This window comes from Dysidea avara, chromosome 13 (genome assembly GCF_963678975.1).
Source record: "Dysidea avara chromosome 13, odDysAvar1.4, whole genome shotgun sequence".
In the NCBI taxonomy this organism is placed as follows: Eukaryota; Metazoa; Porifera; class Demospongiae; order Dictyoceratida; family Dysideidae; genus Dysidea; species Dysidea avara.
The window spans coordinates 12,819,482-12,836,614 of NC_089284.1; the positions used below are offsets into that span (position 1 = coordinate 12,819,482).

General features: G+C 37.7%; 3 protein-coding genes across 3 annotated transcripts in view; 1 reads left to right on the top strand and 2 right to left on the bottom strand.

Annotated features, from left to right (window-relative positions):
- LOC136243775 (Y+L amino acid transporter 2-like) lies at window positions 1-9,616 on the bottom strand. The gene is made up of 10 exons (XM_066035380.1): window positions 8,962-9,616; window positions 8,381-8,509; window positions 7,712-7,817; window positions 6,940-6,981; window positions 6,761-6,884; window positions 6,210-6,316; window positions 5,595-5,691; window positions 5,102-5,251; window positions 210-390; window positions 1-153 (listed from the first exon to the last, which is right to left on the bottom strand). The coding sequence occupies exons 1-10, from the start codon at window positions 9,536-9,538 to the stop codon at window positions 77-79; spliced, it is 1,590 nt and encodes a 529-aa protein (XP_065891452.1). The 5' UTR covers window positions 9,539-9,616; the 3' UTR covers window positions 1-76.
- On the top strand, window positions 9,597-15,131 carry LOC136243779 (small RNA 2'-O-methyltransferase-like). The gene is made up of 8 exons (XM_066035383.1): window positions 9,597-9,791; window positions 10,252-10,447; window positions 10,905-10,965; window positions 11,368-11,550; window positions 12,211-12,385; window positions 12,976-13,102; window positions 14,008-14,101; window positions 14,614-15,131. The coding sequence occupies exons 1-8, from the start codon at window positions 9,663-9,665 to the stop codon at window positions 14,783-14,785; spliced, it is 1,137 nt and encodes a 378-aa protein (XP_065891455.1). The 5' UTR covers window positions 9,597-9,662; the 3' UTR covers window positions 14,786-15,131.
- LOC136243777 (uncharacterized) overlaps window positions 14,881-17,133 on the bottom strand; it is a 13,483-nt gene continuing 11,230 nt past the window's right edge. The window contains exon 3 of the mRNA XM_066035381.1: window positions 14,881-15,729. Within this exon, the coding sequence (XP_065891453.1) occupies window positions 15,161-15,729 (569 nt within the window). The 3' untranslated portion in view covers window positions 14,881-15,160. The remainder of the gene's footprint in view (window positions 15,730-17,133) is intronic.

Here is a 17,133-nt window from a genome sequence, read left to right on the forward strand (position 1 = left end):
TTACTGCTTAACAACAATATTATAATATTTGAATCATGTACAATGCACATACAAAAGATAGGTCACTGTTTTAGTTTTAGCTTATTGTTTTATCGTCATGTTGTGCAGCCAAAGATGTGTTCAATAAAGCACCAAAAAATCTGGTCAAGAATGCTGCAGTTAAAAGGACATTGCAGTAATAATAACATCACACAAACTTAATAAATTACCATTTATTTTAGAAAAAATCTTCGGTCTCCATCTGTGCTCATGTACAAAAATAAAGTAAACAGGGATTCCAGATGATATCAGGCTGAATGCCACAATAGAGTGTATTGGTTCTCTAATTATTGGTAGGAAAACTAAAAAGATTGCCACAAAGACCATCACGATTGGTATACCAATGAACACCTGCAAAAAAAAAAAAATTTGTAAAGCTGTAGTTTACAATTACAAAGGTAGGGATATGCACAGATAGAAATCATTGTAGCCACCAGGTGTATGTAGTATCAAGAAATGCACATGTTACTTGACAGATAATCTTAGGTGGAAGTAAAACAAAAACATTACTGTACACACATAGATTATAATTTCATAGCAATACCCTGGTTACATATATAAATTACGTGCACAGTGTTACTACCCGTGATCACTTTTCACATTAACAAAGTACTAACCCTTTACTCAGATATAAAGTTTGATTGGCTTAAATTAGATTCGAATCTTGAACCAAAATCAAAGTTCCGCTATAAGTCCAATGGACGATATTTGCAAAGATGTATTTCAAAATAAAATGGTTGTGCTAGTGTGGAGACTTTGTACAGAGAGGGGTAGGACAAGCGCACATGAACTGGTAACAGAATTATGTAGTCCATAGTGCTACATATATTCTAAAGAAACAAATTCTTAAACCTCTCTAAAGGGATACATAAATCCACCATGGATGATTGTGGTTGTTTGATAAACATGTGGACCATTAGTGGCGAATCGGTGACCACCACGTGTCGCCATTTCAGAATGCAGATTTTTTTTTGTAACGGTTTTGTTTTTCTTCATGAAGTTCACGCCATTGCAAAGTACAAAACAGTAGAATTCAAATATCTATCGAACCTTATCCAACCAACTTCTTCATTGATATTTTGTGTAGTAACCATTGGCTCACATGAAACACTTTCAAGAATCACTAAAGTGCATTATGTAACGCACATCAGTTGCCCCCCCCCCTGACAGGTATTGGGCAAGGTAAGATTTCACTATGATAGTGTTTATAAATTCTGAAGGAGAAGCATAATTATAGAATATGTGACCATCTCAGCAAAACCCCACCTTGTTCGCACATTTAATGTCCAAGTGGTCGGACTAATGTGGATATTATTCCATCAACAAAAGTTCACACAGCACACCACTACAATTCAGTGAATACTGTGTGCATGCATACAATTATATGTGAATAAGTGCAATAAAGTCCTATTCATTACACAGCACAACCCCCAAATTTCTTTTTATTTTCTTAGTGTTATCTACAGTGAATGGGTTACCAAAACTTCAGCTTACAGTGTACTATGGTGAGTAGTTTTGGAATTATAGTGCTAGACAGTAGGAAGAACAAATAAATCAATTTGTGCAGCGACTATACTGAAAATCCACAGCCATAACTTTCATTGGTCTACAGAGTTAGAAGGAATACATGACTGTTCTATTAGAGTATTTAGATGCTTTGTAATGCTCAATTCCATTCATTCTATGAATGACAAACATTAAATTGTTTAAGGTTACGGTATAGTCACGGGCAATCATTCAAAATTTTGAATTCCCATCGATACTTTTTGAGAAGCCCATAAAACCAGTCTAGCTGTATGAAAAGTTTTAAATGAAGGTGAAGCCCTTCATATTTAATGTTTTATGTAGCTACAGTGTAGTTTGAGGCAGGTGGAACACTACAATTTGTTGTAATACAAGTAAGCCAGCCCATACATCGCTCAGCTCCAGCTGTCACTACCATGTTTTTCCACCACCAAATACAGCAATAGCTGTAGGCTCTATTGACATTTCTGGGGCATAGTGATACTGTATATTAAATTTATTAGGTCCTATGGAAGCATTTTTTGGCGTGTTTCTTCCCAGTGACTCAGATACAAGCCTTCAAAGAGCTAGTTTCACTAAAACAAGTTGATGTTGTGCTACTTCTAAAAACCAGGCGCCAAGCAGCTAGCTAACTCATCTGGAATAACTATAGACAGTATATACTACTATGAATTAACCAACTATGTATTACTACTTTACAATAGGGTAGTTTGATAATATAATTAGCTATTTCTCATATTTCGTAATTCATGAAATATTCGTAATTCGTTCAATCACGTTGCTATGCACTGCTAAGGAAGCTTTTGTTAAATAAACCGCTTTAACCAACATATTACGAACAAAACTATCTTCTAAACTGTTTTATAGTGTGACTAACGTGTTTTTTTCCCACAAATTCTCTCAACAAACCCTCAAAGCTGCTCTTCATTTTCGTTCGCGTACATAAGGGATACGCCCCCTTTCAACTCGAAGCGATAAGCTATTCCTGGCAGTGTACGAGGCCTGCACCGTTGTTTTTCAGTTGCTAAATGCCTGAAAACCTCAAGGGGAAGGTAGTCTGAGGAAAGTCACCACACCCGTATTTCAGTCTGCCGAAAAGAAACCACCTCAGAGCAAAGTTCACCTGTGCAGAAGTTTAATGCAGACTTCATTTCACTTTTACTTCTTACGTAAAAGCTGCTTTTACCGTTATTAAACGATTTTGCTCACGTGGGTGCGTACGGACAAACATAGGTAGATAGGTAGATAGGTACATAGGTAGATAGATAGGTACACACACACACTTTTACGGAAACAATTACAGTAAACCAGGCGCACGCCCACAGCCGGCCTTCGGCCGGCTGTGGGCGTGCGCCTGGTTTAAAAAACTACTAAAAGTTCAATAAAACATCTATACAACCAGTAACTTTAAAAATTGCTTCCACAGGACCTAGATATTTTAGCTGTTTAGTCACTTGTGTTGGTTTTTGGCGGCACGTTTTTATAAAACATCGCTCTATTGTTGTGGACCACACACCTAAGAACAGTCATTGTTCTGCAGTAAAACAAACAAGCACAATTAGTAGTATTGTTAACACAACACAGTTGTTGAAATTATACATCCCTGCTTGGTTTAAAGAAGGTTTTGTAATTTGTTCCGCCACACGCATTTAAAACTATACCGTAACCTTAAGGTGGCGCTGAAGTAATTAAATGAAGCCTTACAAGGCTAATGGGACATCATGTTTGTGGCCATGCGCGAAAAAACACGGAAAACTAGTAGAACAAAGCAAAGCGCTTTGAAACATTGAAAGAACCAACTCTATTAGACTGTCAGGCTACTATTGCTGATATAAGTAACGATATTCACGTACTAACTTCATCACCTTGTCAAAACTCTGGTAACTTCACGGTGAACAACACCAGCTGTCATCGCGTGATTACTGCTTTACGGAGCGTGCCCTGGCCAGTTACACTGTCTTACAATTCGTGAAATAACTCCATATTTATGTACTATAGACCCTCAAAATGTGGCAGAGGCACTGGTGAAGCGTTTCTTTACAAGGCTATGGAAAGATTTTTCGCGATTCGCTGTTGACGGGCGTGATATCACTTGTTGAAAAATGCGGGTTTGCATTTTAACCAGTTTCCACGTTGTTATCGTTAAAAAGGATTCCATAGAGTTGTTCTACAAGGTGAGAAACCATAAGAGCCAAGGCGGCTTAGCGCTAGGTTGTTTCTGGGGTGAGTTTAATAGCCACGAAATTAAAGCGGGTGATTTCACGGAACTTGGCATGCTAAGCTACAACATTACAGGCTATCATAAGCACCCTTTAAACTTGGACTACATGGTTCACAACCGGAGTTCTCCACCATCCTAAAATAGCTAATTAAGCGCGTGGGCTAATTTTAATTGTGACAAATGGGCATTGTTCGGCTTCACATAACCATAGATAATAGAGTAAAGGGATAGGAAACGCAAGCGATTTCCGGTTTGATTTCCGTTACGCGTGACTTGAAAGGACAAGACAGTTTTGTGAGAATTAGTGTTCTAAGCAGCGTAAATAGTAATCCAACAGACTACAGTAAGTATTTAGGCCTATGTGAGAGATTTTGGCGAGAGAATTCAGACCGTAGATTTTGTAACAAAGCGTATCGCATTAACCGTGATTGTTACACGCTGTCACACTTTCGCTCATCGTACCTTCATGCCTCGTCCATACCGCTTCTTTTATAGCCGGTTCCACTTTCGAATCTTGTGGTAAGCTAGGCGTGTCACCAACACAGTCTTTTACCGTTGCGTTGTACTGCAAGGTGGTTAAAACTTTTGGTTAAAAATGGAAGATACTTAGTCGTTTCTTCAAGCAACAGTTCCTGTTTTGCTCCGATATTTCCTCTGGTTCCCTCTGTTAAATGGTAAGGAATAGGTTTATCACAGTTAAAAGGATAGAATATATTTACGAAGAAAGTAAAGTGGTTTAAAGTAATTTTTGGGCCGTTTTTTTCACTTTCAATCTCCTTTACTTTTGTTTATAACTTCCTTGAGGGTTGGTATCATCCTAATTCCCTCGATTACTTACTTGAGTTCACTGTAGCGAAGTTTCACAGTCGTTGGTTACAAAATTCTGTCGTTACAACAATTTGTTTCTCTTTGATACAAGCGCAGCAAGCGTAACGAGTATGTTCGTGACGTACTACACGGAATTCCAATAGAAATGTACGTATTTTGTGACGTCACGTTATTGCGTTTCCTATCCCTTTACTCTATTATCTATGACATAACTCACTCAGCTGAATGGTAGCAATAATACTGTAGGCTGTTAGAAACTCGTAGGCACCTGACTATTATGCTATGCATAATTTTGAGCATCACAAGTCACTAAAACATTAAGCGTAATGCTAGCAAATGAGCATAAAATATTGCATGGTAAAAAAGTGGAATTACTTGTAACAAAAAATGCAAGTAATCTGACTCATTACAGGTAACTCTCTAGTGCGATAGCTTTACATTTTTTCCACAGTACAGCACTACTGGTTACAAATCATATGTAGTTATTACCTTAAACTTCCTCTCTACTTTCCTGTGGGTCACTCTCATGATCAGCAATCCTCCAAACACCAGACCGTAGTATAACCATCCTCCTGTGCTGTAGCTGTCCACCAACTGAGCTAGATTACCTGACAAGATGGCTATCACTCCCAGCGTGGTCTGGAGTGAGCACAAAATAAATATGCATGGTATTGGAGTGGAACCTATTAACATGAATATTGAAAAAAATGAGGTCATCTGAATTATTATCCAGACACCTAGCACATGAGTGTGGAAAATCATGATGCTACTTTTGTACAGATTTCATAGCTCATGACATAATCACAAAAATACAAACAGGATTTCTTTATCTAACACAACTTTGAGACAGTCAAAATTTTATTGGAGTGCCTTACATTTCTATAATATTCTATATGCATCAGCATAATGTTTGAACAAAAAATAGTTTTTTTGTACATAGGAGGATACACGTCAAATGTGGAACACACATACATACACTTACTTGTAGTAGAAGGGCTGGAACAGGAGTTACATATCTGTTGTGAATTCCGGAGAGGAATGTTGGCAGTAGTCCATCTTGACCTGCTACCATTCTCAGCCTGCACACAAATAAGTAGTCATAACTGCGTGTACTAGAGTATACCTACATATGACTATAAGCGGTCAACACATTCTGTTATTGTCGGAAATAATGCTTGACAAGATTAAGCATACGCTCATCATCGGCAGTAAATTCACTTGAACAAATCATTTTGCAATTTAACAGAACGATTGAAACTTGAAGTAAAACATCTACACAACTATAACAGTCAGGGCTTCTGATAATTGCCATTGAAGGAAGCTGACCAAATTATACATGTGTCAGATCAAGTCTAGACATTCTTTATTCCAAGCATCCTGTTGTATCATGAAACAAAACTTTGGCAAATCTCCAACACAATGAAAGAAAGTCAAGGGTTTATTGATTTCACAAAGGAGATGTTAACAAACGTAAAACACAAAACTTTGCTATTTACGGACAGCTACTCTAAGTAAGAAGCTACTCTAAGTAAGAAGTGAACTTCTATATCAAGTATGACAGTAACCAGTAACACAACTATTACAGCATTATACGTACCTTGCTCCAGATAATATGGTGCTACAAAGGGCTCCAAACACAGACAATGGTACAAACAGTGAGAATATCACTTCACCAGCTACTCCCAATACCTTGTATCCAAATGGCTAACAGTGAAAACACACAGTACAATGTTAATTTGTATAACCCAGGTCAGCATTTGTTGATATGTTTGTTTCCTATCACCCACCCAGCATCCTACATACATTTTCACTTGTACTTCTACTACAATTACGTGCTAGTAGTCATAAAATTGTTAATATGAATAATAAATATATACTAATGAACTCTTACTAGCATGGGTAACTGACTAGTAAACTACAAATGTGTATAAAATCTAAATAGTCTATAGCAGCAATTGCAAACTTTAGTCTACAAAACACAAGCCTCCAGTACCTGCTACTGTTTTCCCCCTATGAAGTTTATGTCATGTACTGCAGGCTGAACTACTTAATATCACCAGACAACCTTTGCATGATCAAGTGCAGCGACAAGTTAGACTACAAAGCATCTACCTTCTCTTCAAAGTCACATATTTACTTGCTACTTACCAGTGCCACAGCGGTGGATGATGCGAGCTCATTTACAGAGAGAACAGCAAAAAATGATAAGTTGACGACAATGTAGCAGAAGATGATGATAGGCATCCCAATCATGATTGATTTTGAGATCGTCCTATTTTACAATAATGGTACCACATAAGTATCATTGTGTATGTTGTGACACTCACGTAACACTTTGAGATTCTTCTGTGACAAAATTCAAGGAGGTCCTACATCAAAAAGAGCACATGTTTTTTATACATACAAACAACAGAAACACTGCACTTATATTCTTACTGATCAGTCGGTTTATATTAACAATCAAATACATATTGCTTCAGTTTAAATCGACCAATTCTGTACCAAATGACAGCTGACTGACATTTCAAAAAGCTGCCAATGTTCATGTTTTTAAATGTCAAACCTCTAGACTAAGATAAGGAGATATCAAATATCAGCATAACTTCTAGATACATATTAAAGTGTTCAGGGTGCCTTAAATTTGTACATTATGTGTTTAGTAATTTTATTCACACAACGCATACCAATATTACAACCAAGAGAGCGGTAGACAAGAATTAACTTTTGCTTCAACTGTTTGGTTGCTGCTTCGTAAATTTTACTGTTATACGGAGGTTGTCCTTTCAGAGGTATGGTAGAGATCTATGGGGATTGTCCTTTATACAGAGGTTAAATGTACAGTGTCCTTTAGAAAGGTTCCACTGTACTGTATGTGTAACAATTGTTTAATGTATACACGTTATATACTTGCTTGCATATGTGTTGAGCACGTGGGGATTCAGTTAGCTACTAGAAAGGCATAGCTAAGGAAAGTTAAGACAGTTCCCGTGTTTGAGAGCATGTCACATATGCATGTATGTATCCACACACTATTGTGGTACAGCAAAACGTGTATAAATAGATACAGTATACATCTACAAGAGTACAGTATATACTTACCATCCATCATATGCATAGAGACCAGAGTAAAAAGCCAATGACAAACCAGAGACTGAATATTGACTGCCTTCAAAAAAATGAGAGCCTGCAAAGTTTATGTCACAACCTGAAGAAAAAGCATTTGTGGTAACACCGATAAAATGGATAAAAAGATACTGTGTATACGTACCAATTTTCAAACTATGTAATTTTGCAGATTGACAAATTTCAGGAGATTAACAAATTTCAGGATTTTTTTACGGTTTTATTTTTACTCGTTTTTCACTCAATTGTTTAGCAAAAGGCTAGTCCTGATTATCATTAATTTTTGAGGATGAAAAATTCGAGCACAGCTAAGCAACTGTGAAATCCATGAAAATTATATCCCTCGAAAATTTGTACGCACATATATGGTAAGTATGTTGATGCTAATCGGCTATCAATACAACACACATGCACACATATATACACACACACGCGCGTGTGCGTGAATACACACACTTGCACGCACGTACGCATTACACATGCGCACATGTACACACACACACTACATGCGCGCGCGCGCACACACACACATATAATACACAGAGGTACAACACACACAGATGCATACACACACTGGCACACATGTACATATAATCACCAAAACAGTGATGGGGTTAGGGATTGTCATCACAGTATGACACTTACCATCCACAGTAATCTGGTAGATGCCTAGAGCTGCAATACATGCACAAGCAATGAACTTCACAACAGATATTACAGTGATAATTGTCAAAGTTAACTTCACACTAAAACCATTCAACATCGCAGGGATTACTAGAGAAAAGGAGAAAAAAAATGAATAAAATATACACCCACACAAATAAACTGAATGAATATAAAATAGTTATGCTTCAAAAACACATAGCATAATAGCTACATGTAATTTTGCAATGAGAATTAAGTGCCATGCAGAGAAAAAAACGCCTGCATGGAACTAGCTATGTATGACTGATAACTTTCTCCCTACTTAGCTGGCCTCCCTGGTTTGATCACTGAGTGTGCTGCTTGGCCAGTATCCGGGTGGCCTGCGGATTGAGTCACACTGGAGTTGGATTTTTTCAAACCCTTCTAGGCATTTGTCCCATTTCACTTTTAGTTAATGGTTTTGCTTAGGTTCCCTGGTTTGTGGTAAACACTTAGTACAGGCTCTGCCTCCAGTGTTTCACCCTCCAGTAAAGCAGATAAGCAGATAAACACAACTACACATACATACATACAGTTCATACCAACAATTGTGATTGCCAACATTTTCATTGCATACGGAGGAGGATCGCAGTCAAGGTAAGCTGGCTTGATCAAATACTCAGCTGCCAGTAACCCGCCGATGGCAATAGACATTGGTTCACTTACGAGGAAGTTCATCCACAGATATGTGAAGCTAATCAGGTTGCCAAACACAGTTACAAATTTGTTCCTGTTCTGAAAAGTGTATGCTTCTTTAATGTACGTGTAGTCAGCTCCAGATCTTCTAATGAAAGTGCTCAGTTCTCCATAACAAAGTGCCCCACAAGCAGACACAACACCTGATATAACCCACACGATCAGGGCCAGTCCATACGAGCCTGTTCTCTTAATCACACCATTTGGTGACAGAAATATTCCACTTCCAATGATATCGGTGATCAACAGTCCCACTCCGAAGACAACAGACAACTCTTTGTGTAGTCTCACTTTACGGCCTCGTCTGCTGTCAGGTCTGCTCGCGGGTTCGTCTGCTGAAGATTCGTTCGGTGTTTGAACGTGTCCTTCCAGCAAAGGCCTTTCATCTGAAGGCCCTGGAGTGAGCACTTCCATTTCGATCATCAAACTTTCGTTAATTTATGTCGAGTCGATGATGACGAAGTTACACGACGGATTTAGCGCCTCCATATTTTTGTTTTCCTTTTTTGCAGTTGTAGAGGCGCCTATATTCTAGAGTAAATGACCGATGGCAACTGATTCCTCAAGCGAAAGCAAGCCTGATGCTGAGTGCAGTTGTATAATGTTTGATCCTCCGGTGTATAAGCAACGGTACAACTGGGTGATAAAGGCCATCAAACAACTGAATCCAAAAACGGTTAGAAAGAGCTGAATAAAACTGATTAAATATAGTGAGCAGGTTTAGGGACGCAGTAGGCCTGGTAGTTGCAAGTTTCCGTGTTCACTGAAAGTATTTTCACTCTCATTGCTTCAACCAACCCAGCTGTAAAACTAGGAGGGTTTTGTATGCAGTACAAGCCACAGCTGAAAAGCGGCCTGCATTGATGTGAAAAGAGTAGACATATTATGGGAATATCATATACATAAAAGTTTTGAGGTGGAGATAGTTTTGTAGATGTAGTAACTATGGCAACATTTGCAGCAAAGATTTTGTAGCTATACAATTATCATAGTCAATCATTTGCATTATGGTTACTCTGAAGTTTTGTAGTTGCATGGTAGTGATCTACAAAATCTATGAAGCTTTTCTGCTTTAAAATTTTTACACAAATTATGTGTATACGTAAATACCTGAGCTTATAGTGATTTTATTACAGGTGGTGGATATGGGGTGTTCTGAGTGTGGTTTGATGCAAAAGTTGATCAGAGCTGAAGGACTATCCATAAAAGAATTAACTGGTGTTGACATTGATGGTGTTGTATTACAGTGTAACACATACAAACTAAAGCCACTGATGACGGATTACCTTAAGCCATCCAGGGAGCATCCACTGACAGTGAGGTTGTACCAAGGTGTGTACAAAGATTACGTCATTATGTAGTACATTAGTGAGCCAAGAAAGTCGCATCTTGATGTAGACTCATGGTAATTTGTAACATGGGCATGAGTGATCTGCCTGATATGTCTACCGGGAGCCTGAGGGCCGCACCATTAAATAGTCCCATTTTCTATGCCTGAAATTAGGATACCAGCTTGTGCAGGTGTAATTGTAGCACTGGGTGTCCTGGTGTTACACCATTGTATCACATATGATAGGTGTGCAGATAGTATTGTAGCACTGTATGACTGGAAATTTTGATGGAAGAAACAATCGATGAATCGGTTAAATTCATCAACTTTTAATTCTTCAAATGCCTCAAAAGTGAATGTTTTGATATGATTACTAATTCAGCAAAGATGATGACGTATGGATTTGTCAACTTTTCCTTCTGTTGAGTATTAACCAGTATGACATTTTTGTTCATGTAGGTTCAGTGACTGAACCAGATTCAAGGCTGGGAAATGTTGATCTGGTGGCTTGTCTAGAATTGTGAGTTATGTTGTACTAAACAGTGAGAACGTTTTGAAGATCTTTAGTTCCAAAAAGTTTTGAAGCACAGTATAACAACTGAAACAACATGTAGTGTACATATAAACTGGCCAAAGGTGGATTTAGGGAGGTGCTTGTGGTGCGTAAACACCCCCCTTTATCTTATTTAGGAAATTGAATAACTGCTACATATTATTTTACATTAGGCTTGCCAACAAACTTCATTGTCTTCAGATCAAAAAATTCTCTGAACTTACTTTATAATTTACCTGTTGAAAATATATTTCACAATACTAGATCATAGCAGTACTTCTCCCAGAGAGGTGGCCTTAAGGCACAATGTTGTTAGATTTTAGAGTTTTTATATGGGTTATGTCTGAGATTCTGTTTATGTTTATCCAGAATAGAACACTTGGAGGCACCAGTATTAGCTCAGTTCCCAGCTGCACTGTTTGGTAAACTCAACCCAAGGGTTGTAATCTTGTCCACCCCTAATTCTGACTTTAATGTGCTGTTCCCTACACTGACTGGATTCCGTCACTGGGACCACAAGTTTGAGTGGAGCAGAAGAGAATTTCAAATATGGTATGTATGTACGTACATGTATGTGACTGTACAATTTTGTGTGTACTTTGTAACTTTGTGATGCATACGTAAAAAGGTAGGCATGAGTTGTAATGCTGAGTTTGTAGTAAGAACCATGCTGGTGTAGTTAGCTAGAAATTAACTCTAAAGTGGAGATCCATAAAGTACAAATCTCATTGTATTTTTTTTTTTGAAGATGGCAGGTCACTTTGTACATAACATTATCCCAAATGCTGAAGTGGTTACTGTATTAGAACAAAACGTTCTATTAGAGTAGTACATCATAGTACAGAATTTTTGTAAAATGGTGTTATTTACCTGGTGGCTTTGTATGCAACTTTGAAGATGTTAACATTTCAGCCGTGGTGGGGAACTTATGCGTGGGAAAAGTTTTGCGATTACGGTGACCATCATGAAACTTTTACACCAGTTAGCTTGCTATTTGTACAGTAAGACATTAGTATGCACAATCAGTATCACAAAACTTTCCCCATTTGCAAAAAAAAAAAAAAAAAATCTCCGAGCGTAAGTTCCCTGCCTATGTCTTTTCAGGTATCTGCAATCCCAGTCCTGTATAGGTGACCTTGTATTGAGTGTAGAGCAGAATTCATAGTACTGTGTACAAAGTTTATGAATTTCATGTGGTACACACTTACACAGGTGTGATGGTGTAGCACAGAAGTACGACTATGATGTACTGTATGACGGCGTGGGGGATCCCCCAGAACAGTCATCACATTTAGGCCACTGTACACAGATAGCAATGTTCACCAGTAGGAATACCAGACTACTGCTGCTGTCTCAGATTAACTCTGCTGCAGACTCATATGAACTGGTAAATATATATATATATATATGTGCAACTTAGTCAGAATGCTGACAGTGTTGAGGGAGGGGAGAACTTAGGCACTGAAATTAGCATATTGAAGCCTTTCTGGGGGGTTAGATTTTGCAAACTAGAAGTTGGACTATTTTTTTGTGTTGTTACAGTAAAGTTAGTTAAGTTAATACGATGTGATTGTGCTATTAGAGTGGTTGACTGCTCTATTAGAGTACGTTGACCCTTTGTTACAATCATTGACCAATAAAACCCATGTCCCCATTGCCCTTCCCTCCTCCACATTTCTACCCTATACCTATGACTGTAGTACTTACATACAATATACACTACTTGCTGTAAGATATAAACAGGCTGGCAAAATAATTCTCGTGGTTGTTGGGTACTATATTAAACTTATTTGCCTTTTCCTGATGTACGTATCAAGGCATTCTGTTCAATATTAACAACAGTTTGGTAAAAAGATGTAGCCGAGTTCTGATTATTGACATTGGCTTGTCTAAGTCTCAAAATGACACAGTAATCACCATTTCTATATCTTCTCACACAGCAAGGACTGTTTACTATTTCCATTCTTTTGTGGTTAGTTTGCAGAATATAGACATCCTTTCATCAAACAAAAGCTCACTCATGAAGAAAAGGTACTCTTGGAGGCAAATTATTACATCAACTTTCTAGCGAAATCTCAAGTGGCAGATGATGGTGACACCAGTAGTAAGTATAACACCTTTACACTGTAACTATGGGAATGTTATTTGACTGTATGAAACTCACAACTTGGAAATTAATTAACTCCCTCACCGCCAAATTTGTAGAGGCTTCAATCTACTTCATTTTAACTGCTATAACTTACAATCCATTCCATATCTTATACAATATTTGCACACTATACAACAAAGAATTTGATAATCATGTTGTAGTTCTCACAGTGGTAACCGCTAAAACATTATATGATTCAAAGTGAAAAACTCAGCTTAAGTCACCACACATGCAGAGTTTATTCAACAGCCTGCTAGGAAGTCTCTAACCATTTTAGAGAACCTCTGTAGGGGTCTTTTAAAGACCTCATTATCTCCCAAAGATCAAAGAATTTTATGCCCATATTATAGTATTGTTAACCTGTCGATAGCTGAAGTGATTAAACACTTGAATAAATACACATACGTATAATGCACTGCCCCAAGAAGTATAAAAGTAGCAGTATGCCAATATATTCCCTTTCCTTACCATTTCTCTTTCTAGTCATGTCATCATTGCATGTCTACAATGCTTATTGTTTTTGACTATCAAAAAGTGTGTGATGGCATATTATCCACAATAGCTAGTGTACCAGGGATCCATTTATTCATGTTCCCATTTACTTAAGGGTGTGATCACTACAATGGCTGCTAAAATGTATAACAGAGTTGCAGAGTACAAGTGATGCTGTGGACATTTATAACCTATTCTGCCATATGACACTAGTGGTGGCGAGTGGGTTCACCTTATAGTAATGGAAATTAACAATAGGTCAATTTGTTGTAACAAAATGATGAGTCATTTTTGAATTACAATGCATTTTCACAATAATTATAGACACTGGAGTAAAACACTTGTTAGCTGACATGTGTCCCACATAGGTGTGGATGGTGCTATTGAAGTATCTGTTCCACTCAGTAAACTGATGACATTCCCATGTATCAAAGCTCTCTGTGCTAGTCTTGAGGATCTAAGGTATGTAGCACTACATCATCTGTACAACACTTACTGTCTAGCTAGAAATATTTGTCACTGAAACTGGTGGGGCTTACCCTAAATTCTCTAGCAACACATTCCTTCTGTTTATGTCTTCATCTATAATCCCTGGAGCAAATTGTTTCTGCAACTGTAAATATCAATCCACATAAAACCGCAACTTAAGATAGAGATACTCTAACAGAGCAATCTCAGCATACTATCAAGGTAGAGATTGCTCTACTGGAGCATATCAATGTACACTCTAGTAAAATGCTTTTACATACTGTGTTGGTGTCACCAGTGAACAAATTCTATTTGAATTGTATGTTCATGTAATGGCTTAGCATTGGATCATTGTAAGTGTTAGTAGACTCTCTAATAGAACAGACTCTTGTACAATTACATACAAGCCACAATGTGTTTGTTACACCTATTTATACGTGGCATGTACCAGTGTTGTCACTGATTACCTAATAGACCTAACGTGCAGTATGGAATCATTTTTATAGGATGACACTGATGAAGTGCAATTCTATCACATTTGATCCTAGTGGAGATCATGTGATCACTTCCATAACTTGTGAGGAATCAGCAAGCGATGACAATGAAGATGATGTTAGCTGTGATACTCAACACTGTAGTAGTGATCACATGTACACTGATCCTGAATGTTGGGATTGAGTATTGAGACCAAACAAATGTGTCCCACAATTCGGCCATGCTGTAGAAAACATCTTAACTGACTTGAAGGAATGCAGTTTCTTTTAAGTAATCACTTATTCTGGAAGGGTGTAATATCTATTTCTTAGCATTAAACTTTTAATTTTTTTTTTGTATTTTCTTTTACAATTGACTTACACATATGAGATTCTAAACACTATAGTAACCCTTGTTATACAGTGATGTACATACAGCTTTAAGTGTTCAAACTCTACAACAGAAACACATACACATGTCAACATGATGTAATGTCTTGTAGATAACATAAGAAAAGATACAAAAGACATCTATAATTATGTACCACAAGAAGATAGTCAATTAAGGCAGAAGAGTGAGTTAATCAAGAAGTTCACTTTCCAACAGTTTCATTTTAGCATGCCACTCATCTTGACTGACGTACAGTCCACACGCCTTGCGTCGACCCATGCCTTTTGTAAACTCATCCCTTCCATGTAGTAACCGATGATTGTCACAGAGCATTAGGGTACCAGGCTTCAAGCGAAATTTGTACATGTACTTTGGATCATAAATCAAAGAATGAAGATAACGCAACGCTTTGTACATTTTGTCCATAGCTTCATCTGCGTCGCAAGAAAGAACCTTCATTGCTTGAGCTAGGGCTATGGAGTCCATTGGTTTACGATCGGCTTGGCTCAAACGTATCTTAACAACTTCACCATTACGATCCACAGTAAATGTAGTAGGGTACTCTTCATAAATACCATTATGAAGTACGCCATCTCTTGTCTCGGAGTATTTGTTTGTGTAGGTGAGAGAGACTTTGCTAAGAAGATCAAAGTACTCCATGTTGTGTTTCTTCACTTCAGAGGCCAGTCTGAATGAATCGATTAGGAGACTGTCAGTGCCTTCACCTTCAAGCTCATACACATGGAAGAAGAACAAACCTATAACAATGAACTACACATGGAACTCAAAAGAATTTATAGGCACAAATCCTAGCTGTCCGGAACATTTTATTTCATCAATTAATTAGCATTACTCAGACTCAATTATTAATTTTTGCTTTACTAGAAGTTTCCCTATGGTGTGGTACATACCTAACTGGTATTGTGTGCTACTGATGTTTGGAACTGTTGAAAAATGATGTGAATACACAGCTAGCAACAAATGCAAAATACCTGTGCCCATAAGAAGCATATCTGCATGCGTGTGGTATACACAAGACAATTAAAATACACAAAATGATACTTAATTATCAGTATAGGTTTGTTTTATGCAAACTAAGTACTATTTAGGTAATGCTATTTCGGTGATGCTATCGACATGGCTATATATGGCCTTCCTGATCCCAAAGTTTGTCATCCACTACCATAGCCTCAACAAAGTGTGCATTGTGTTTTAATTAGGCTACACCATGTGCTCCAGATCTTGGCATGTTTGGTGTGGCCCCTCAGCTTGTCACATTGGGAGCTCTACCAGTATTTCCCACTGGTGAGGTGGCCAGAAGTGGGACTGAGGCTGATGGAATAGTACCGTCAAAAGAGAGGCATGCCTCATCAGATTTTTGAGAAGTTTGGATATCCACAGAAAATTAAGAGCAGCCTTGTTACAACATACCATGATCTGGAGCAGTCTAGTGTTGTTAACATAATGTGCATCGCTGTGCATGTGAACATGGACTGGGGACACATCTACGTATGATTATTCCTTATAGTGACAATAGTTTAGGAATCAGTCTTTTGCTCTTTTTTTTTCTACGCCTATTTTTGTTCCATATTTTGCTCAAAATTATCCCTGTTCAACATTATCGTTAAATGACCAATTCCAACTGCATCTCTATAATTTCACCTTGTAGTGACTGTGTATTTGATCTACATACTCTAATAAAGCAGTCACCTACTCTAATACAACAATCAAGAATACTGATATGCTCTATAAAACAAGTAGTTAATCTTGATTTTGAAATAAGTAAGATATTTTAGATGGACAGGCTCCCCCTCCAAAATTTCCACTCATGCTGTATAGATCATGTGATCTCTCAAGTGTGTAGATTCCTAAATATTTAATAGGTGTAAGGAGGAAAATGGAGTTACAGGTTACATTCTATTTATTTTTCGACCTACCGTATCACTACTAGAGGGTAAAAAAGTCTATGAAAACATTGATATGGCCTAAGTGTAAAATAGAATTGTAGTGTTCCACCAATACAGAAAATACCTACCGATCCAATACTGATACTTAGCAGTAAATTTCACCAATGCACATACATACAGTTTATACACACCTCTCAAGTTAGCTATGTCTGTTAGGATAATTTATTGTGCAGTGACTGTTCTATTAGAGTATTT

What these genes read in the sequence shown, in the direction of transcription:
- LOC136243775 (XM_066035380.1), bottom strand. Translation starts at nt 9,538, where the DNA reads ATGATCGAAATGGAAGTGCTCACTCCAGGGCCTTCAGATGAAAGGCCT. An exon ending in CTACCAGATTACTGTGGATG is followed by an intron (nt 7,818 to 8,380) that starts GTAAGTGTCATA and finishes CTTTTTCTTCAG; the next exon opens with GTTGTGACATAAACTTTGCA. An exon ending in AAGTAGAGAGGAAGTTTAAG is followed by an intron (nt 391 to 5,101) that starts GTAATAACTACA and finishes TTTTTTTTGCAG; the next exon opens with GTGTTCATTGGTATACCAAT.
- LOC136243779 (XM_066035383.1), top strand. Translation starts at nt 9,663, where the DNA reads ATGGCAACTGATTCCTCAAGCGAAAGCAAGCCTGATGCTGAGTGCAGT. An exon ending in AACAACTGAATCCAAAAACG is followed by an intron (nt 9,792 to 10,251) that starts GTTAGAAAGAGC and finishes ATTTTATTACAG; the next exon opens with GTGGTGGATATGGGGTGTTC. An exon ending in AGAAGAGAATTTCAAATATG is followed by an intron (nt 11,551 to 12,210) that starts GTATGTATGTAC and finishes ACACTTACACAG; the next exon opens with GTGTGATGGTGTAGCACAGA.